The 6,668-nt window shown below is 42.1% G+C and overlaps 1 protein-coding gene across 1 annotated transcript; it reads right to left on the reverse strand.

Moving 5' to 3' along the window:
* Positions 1–1,610: 1,610 nt before the first annotated feature.
* Positions 1,611–4,967, reverse strand: LOC137608241 (betaine--homocysteine S-methyltransferase 1-like). The gene is made up of 8 exons (XM_068334467.1): positions 4,821–4,967; positions 4,577–4,709; positions 4,383–4,495; positions 4,103–4,294; positions 3,471–3,618; positions 2,436–2,618; positions 2,125–2,353; positions 1,611–2,050 (listed from the first exon to the last, which is right to left on the reverse strand). The coding sequence occupies exons 1-8, from the start codon at positions 4,842–4,844 to the stop codon at positions 1,870–1,872; spliced, it is 1,203 nt and encodes a 400-aa protein (XP_068190568.1). The 5' UTR covers positions 4,845–4,967; the 3' UTR covers positions 1,611–1,869.
* Positions 4,968–6,668: the final 1,701 nt, after the last annotated feature.

The following is a 6,668-nucleotide window of genomic DNA, read 5'->3' on the forward strand; positions in this document are numbered from 1 at the left end:
CCCAGGAACCTGAAGGGCCCACTTTCAGTAGATTTATAATAATTAAATCACAAGATTAGTCCGCATTAGTTTGATTCATAATAAACAATTTTATTTAATTAAAATAAATGTTTGTCATTTTTTTTCTAATCGTTGCTTTGGTCTATGGAAATCGGTTTCTTCGATGTCTTGCAGACGTGCACGAGGAGCATAAACATCTACACGTGGGCAAATCCATGACGCAAGCACGCAAGGGACGTTGTGACGGCTTGTAGCTTTATGGCAAGCCAAGTGGGACAAAAGAGTTTTCAATTACAGTAACTCCAGAAATGATTATTCAACTCGTTTTAAAGACATAATTCCTTAATCGAATTCATTAAATTATATTTACATTAATCAATGATACGAGTTTTAAATTTGCTCAAGTATATTAGTAAAACTATCTGCTTATAGTGGTGTGTTTTGTCCACTAGATGGCAGCAGCACTTAAATCTGTTCATTCTGAGCTGTAGATACTGTATGAACTTTTAGTTTTAGAAAGGGACAGTTAAATGCAAAAGAGATTTTTCATCAGTTAATTGTGAGTCTTAGGGTGGTGCCGTGGTTCAATTCACCTGTAGACCTGTAAATAATAAAACACCTGTAGATAATTTACCCAAAGTGGATTATTAAAGTATTATTTAAGTGTTGTAGTATTAAAATATTTAAGAGTGTTTCGTCTTCTTCTGACCTGGGGGCTTCCCTGCTCGCCCAGTGCATTGGTTCCTCAACAGGTGGGACTTGAGGTTTGTGGGTCTTGAATGACTTTTTTGTCATTAGGAGAGAGCAGTATAATAGAAGAGTATAATAGTGTGTGCATAAAGGGTGTCATCACTCTGGCTCTCTCCAAAGGGTAAATCTAAACTATTTTACAAACTCAAGTGATGGAGAGTAGAGAGCAGTCCAGACCTATGGCAGCCCAGCTAAGAATGATCCTAACTTATAAACTTTATACAAAAAGGCAGGTTAAGGGTCCTAATTATAAGTTCTCTCCCTCCCAGACAAAGCCTGATAACGGAGTGTTCTCGCTGACATCTATTAGAGACCCAAGAGACCACTTGTACAGGTTCTGGTCTGAAAGTATGAAGTAGCGTTCTTGTTCAGCTGGAGTCGTCAAAAGAGGAAAGAGGACGGGATACATTGGCCCAACTGAGAGCTGTGCAGTCTACCAGGCTGAAGAAATGCAGCAGGAAAAAGAGTGATGATGACAAGACAGGGGAAATTTCAACGGGATAAGTGGGTAAAGAACACAAGGAGACTCGTACACGAAAGAGAAAACATGATGTTGAACTTGGGCCTATGTTATTTTGATTCTTTGTGGCGAAGTAGTATATTTGTTACCATTTAATAAGTGTTAGTTTGTTAAATAGGCCTATTTGTTACATAGCAGGACTCGAACTTGCGCCCATATTTTTTTATCTGACAGGAGGAGGTGTCAAATTGCCTAAAAAGATGTCTGAGACTTGAAGCAATGCCTCAAGTAAAAGCTACCGCTAAGATTCAGGATCTTATTTCACCTTTAACATTTTCTTTAATATTAAAAAAAAAAAAAAAAGCAATCTAGAAAAGAACAAAACATGCTCAAACACCGATCCTGTTCAGTAAGAAGTTTATTGATGGATGTAATCATTTTACAGTTTCCGAGTGTGGTTACTCGTGCACAGTTCTTTTAGTCACAGCAAATAATCTCAGGCACTTATTGTCACAGGAACCACATTGACATGCCAAAATTATGCAAGTTTTCTACAGAGCAAAAATGGGCCCCCCAGTAGAAAACAACAGCATTTTGACCTTTTTTGGTACGAGTTTGCCATCCTTTTCTTCCTCCTGACTAGCAGATGCAGGGGAAGCCTATTTGGATTTGTCTGCCTTGTCAAAGAGAGCATCCAGCTGCTTCTGGGTGGTGGCCTCCTCCTGCTGCATCAGGTCAGAGTCGCCCTTTTTGACCCCCCAGCCATCAGGTGTAGACATAGATGGGCAAAGAGGACGACCAGAAGCGGGCTTCAGTTTCTCCCAGTAATCACGACGGGCCCTAAGAGGAGGAATGCATTCAGGCAAACTGGTATTCTGTGTAAACGGGTGCAGAAAACAAAAAACTCTCCCTACCTGGCTCTAACCCAAGGCTTTGTGTGCATCTTCAGGCAGCTGCCCCAGCCGCCATGCTTCTCTGAACCAGCGGGCAGGAAACCCCTCTCAACCTCCAGCTCCTCAGCCAAGGCACGGATGTGATAGGGTTCGAATCCACAGCAGCCTCCGATGTAACGAATGCCAGCATTGTAAGCGTCTCGGGCGTATTTCTGCATGTCCCATCTGGTGAGGATCCTGGGCTCCAGACCTGTTGGAGGACAGTTGTTCACCGGTCTGATAAATGAGACCCAGGAAAATGGACCAGCAGCCTTTTGTGTCTGAAAACGCACCAAAGGGGAACTCTGGCAGGTCAATGAAACCCTGGCGGCCGCAGTCAGGGGTGTGATAAGCAAGCGGTTGGATCATGTAGTGAGCCTTCAGCCCGGCCTTCTTCACTCCCTCCATCATCAACTTCACAGTCTTCAAGCAGGTTTCAGGGTCAAAGTGGCAGTTAATGCCCACAATGTCTGCCCCTGTGAACAGGAAATGTCAATGTCACAATGTGCAGAAGCGCTTTTTGAAACTACCTTATTTTAATCATTCTGGAGTTTGTAGGAAGACAATCATACTTGGATGTAAAGCTTTGCAGGTAGTGCTTTTTACCACTAGATGGCGCCAAAATTAAAGAATTAAAATCCAACAATGGCATAAATAGGCATTAAAACCAGTCAAATCAGCAGGACAGGTTGGCATGAGCCTTTAAATTTTACATAGTTGAACAAAAATTGTGCCAAATGTGGAATTCTTTACACTCAGGAGAGCAGCAACTTATCTGATGGCGTGTTCATTATGAATGTGAAGCAATGGCTTTTTCTGCAGTGATAACATGCTGAAGGCGTACCTGTTGCTTGCAGAATGTTGGTATGCCCTTTTTGAATGCCACTACAGCAGAGTTATGTTGCCATGAGATCGTCTGATATACGTATACAAGCCAATCAGTCCATGAATATAGGTTAAGTTGACTTGCCTGCAGGGATTAAGATTAGGTGATACACGTCTAGGCTTGCAAGACAGCAGGAATCACAAACCTCTTTCAGTGCCTTAATGCATTTGAGATATTGCAGTCTGACTTTTCCCTCTTCCGATTGGGCCACGATCAAATTTTCAAAATCATTAAAAAAAACTGAAACTTAACATGCATGCCAAAGTCGGTCTCAACGTATCCTGGGCTAACGTGGAACACAACCATCAGAACTGAAGAAGCCTCTTGGATGAGAAGTGAAACATCGAGAATCTTTTTTAAAGTCCAGTGGATTGATTTAAACAGCTTTGGATAACCATGACATGGATAACTGAGAACCTACGCAGACATTACATTTGCATACCAGCCTTCACGAGACGGACGGCACAGTCCCCAGTGCTGACACCGTTCATGTCGCCCTCAGGTCCGATACACAGAGTGGCAGCCACGGGTTTCTTGCTGGTCTTCAGAACGTTGACCGCCCATTCAGCCTCTTCCACATGCTCAAAATACTGTAAAAAAACAATATCATCATCAGTTAAATGATATGATGTAGGTTTAAAAACACACATATTAAGTACTGTTAGCCACTTCCTGTAGTGTGATTTTACAGCTACAATTATTGAAAACGGGTTTCAGGTTACTATATTGAGACAAACAAAAAGCAGAAATAATAAAAATTTCAGAGCCATTTAAATGGATTTCATGCAGGAAGCGATCAAGAAAGTCCAAGCAATGCCAGAATGCCCCTCGTTTAGAAATTAGAAACCTGTGACCAGATCAGATGAGATTGTAGGAGATACCAGCTGACCTGGTACATCCTACGATCGGATCTGGATCCTGAAGTAAACCCTCACTGGTGTCTAGGTATTGTTTTTATGGCCAAGGGGTCATGAGGATCCAACTATGAGGACACTGTTTTTTTAGGCGAAGTCACATCACGGGGGAAACTGAACCGGCTTTGTGTACTTCTTGTTTTGTCTCCTCACTCCATACCTCTGCAATCAGGAAGTCCACGTCTTTCTTGACAAAGACCTCAAGTTGCTTCCCAAAGATGGCCTTGACCTCATCCTCGCTTTTGCAGCTGAGGTAGGCTGGGGTTTGAGATACCCCTCCCGCCACCAGAGCGCCCCCTTCGTTGGCAACCTCCCGGGCCAAGTCACAAGCTGCTTCGTTTATCTCCGCCCCCTAAGGCGCACGGAAGGGGAGACGGTTAGTGGGAGGGACGGTGGGTGCTTGTTCCAGAGAGGTTTTGGATCAGCGTTGACAGACTCACAGAGAAGCTCTGGTTGTGACCTCTGTTTAACAATTTGTCGTCGCTTGCGTAAAAAGTGAACGTCTGCATGACATCGGAACCGGCCCTGAGGAACTCCCTGTGCAGCTGACGCACTGAAACGACACGCCGGTCCCATCAGTGCGCGACAGAAACGCATTCACCAGCTGGGATGGATCGATTGGTAAAAACGATACCCGCTTCTGGATTCTCGGCTGCAGCCTCGGGAGTCCACGGCCCCGCCATCACGTAACCTCTCTTCTCAAGTTGGAAGACGAAGCCTCCGTCTCCGATGACGACCTCTCCCGCATCGAGGCGCTCCAAAATGCCCTGCGCGAAAAGTCAATTAGCGCAAGAAAAAAAAACATTTCAGTGGCACCAAATCTAGTGCCGTGAAACACGTTAAACTATATAAACACGACTAAATGCGTGCACATATACCTTCTTGGTTCCGGTTGGTGCCATGATTATTGCTGTTGTAACTTGCTTCTCCGTGTGTGGAAAGAACACATCCGAGCAGAGCCGTTTATATATTCCAGAGAATGGGTGTGGCGCGTTGGAGCCGCCTGCTTCCTGCAAAGATCATCTCTTTTTCTTCTGTTTGTCTGCGTAAAATAACCTCATTACGCATCATCAGCGCAAAACTCATGCTGCCTTTGATTTATAATGTGGAAATAATAAGTTTAAGTGGAACATTTATTTTACTCTTTTGTGATTTGGTTATTGCAAACACCTAATAGTGATGGTTTAAATACTTTCACCTGTACCTGTGGTGATTAGATGAGTGACTTCAGCCATACATAGGGGTGGTTTACGCACAAGTTCCACTGGTTCGTCACGCCCTAGGTTCATTCAAGGTATCCATTCACAAGCTGCAGAAACAAGAAACAGATGCAAGAAGTAAGGGGGGAGCACATTATGTCCTCAATGGAGGACATAATGTACTCCAAATTTCGAGCGAATGAGATTATAAATTGAGAATTACTAGAAAAGTTGTTCAAAAAGAAAACGAGACAAGATATCAGTGCCCACCCACCCCCATTGATTCTTTTCTTACATTAAGAGAGTCGTTTTTCTCTTGGGGAGAAAAGGCTGAGAAAAAAAAACATGCATTAATATAATTAAAATGATGTGTTCCATTTATTTAGCCCGCATAAGCAGATGTCAGATGACTGTTCGTCCTTAAACAGCAGCTGGTTGAGATTAGCTGCTTAAAAGGGGCTGACAGACAACTTTATAGCAAGCAGCAACTTGCCATAAAGTGACAAAGGGTGTGTTGTCATGTGATATACAGTAATGTAAACACATTCTCAAACTGTAAAAGTATTAATTATAAGAAAATTAAAACTAGAATGTTTTGTCATTTCAGATTAAGAAAACACTAGAGTTAGTAGTAAGGATTTGTTACCTTTCAATTGATAATGCATTGCTTTGCTGGTCAGGTGGTGTCCATATCTTAAGGACTTGTCGTGTAAAAGGACAGGATTCTGAGTGACATCACTGAGTTAGAAATACAGGATTCTGTGGTTACTTCAGTGTGTTGGAAGCAGACAGAATTCTGCATTGACAACACTCAGAAACGGACAGGATTCTGGAGTGACTTCACTGCGTGGGCTCAGGATCATATCAGTAAACACTAGCGACAGTGGAGACTCTACCACGCAAAGAGGAGATAAATCAGTCCAGATCTCTTGTTGGACCTGGGGTCTTTTAAAGAAAAAGGAAAACCTTTAAGGAAAAAGGAAAACTGTTCTGTTGTCTGAAATGTCAGAATGTAAAAATTTTTCACACATTATGGAATACATAATGGCATGGGGGTTAAGGTTAGGGTTACGATTTGGGTAATATCTGTCACAAATATTGGACTCATAAAATCACTAGTAAACCATTAAAAGCACATAATATCATGTTACTGTACAATAAATCAGAATAAAAACATACAATATTATATTATTACCCTGTCCTCTTGAAACACAATGAGGAAGAACTGGCTGAAGATGAGATGTTTTTTCTGTACAATATTATAAAAAAATTGTCAGCCTAAAATAGATTTGTATTAACCACATATTATTGAAAATGCATTCATGAATGAAGTACAGTACAAAACTGGGAATGGTTATCTTCAGTTTAGTCTGGAGACAAATCAATCTGACTTACGTAGCTTTTCGCCTTACGATTAAGTTTACGTCCGATTAACGACGTAAACTGAAGTTGACCTGCACATGTTTTATGTCAAGAAGATGGTTAACCAAAGGTAAACACAAACCTACCAATCGATGCAGGAGGAGG

The sequence above is a fragment of the Antennarius striatus genome, chromosome 15, assembly GCF_040054535.1.
Source record: "Antennarius striatus isolate MH-2024 chromosome 15, ASM4005453v1, whole genome shotgun sequence".
Classification (NCBI taxonomy): Eukaryota; Metazoa; Chordata; class Actinopteri; order Lophiiformes; family Antennariidae; genus Antennarius; species Antennarius striatus.

Bases quoted from the DNA above. Each gene is read 5' to 3' on its own strand.
- LOC137608241 (XM_068334467.1), bottom strand. From the start codon at position 4,844: ATGGCACCAACCGGAACCAAGAAG. The intron at 4,710-4,820 runs GTATATGTGCAC...CTTTTCGCGCAG, and splicing joins CACCAACCGGAACCAAGAAG to GGCATTTTGGAGCGCCTCGA. The intron at 4,496-4,576 runs GTATCGTTTTTA...GTGTCGTTTCAG, and splicing joins AGCCGAGAATCCAGAAGCGG to TGCGTCAGCTGCACAGGGAG.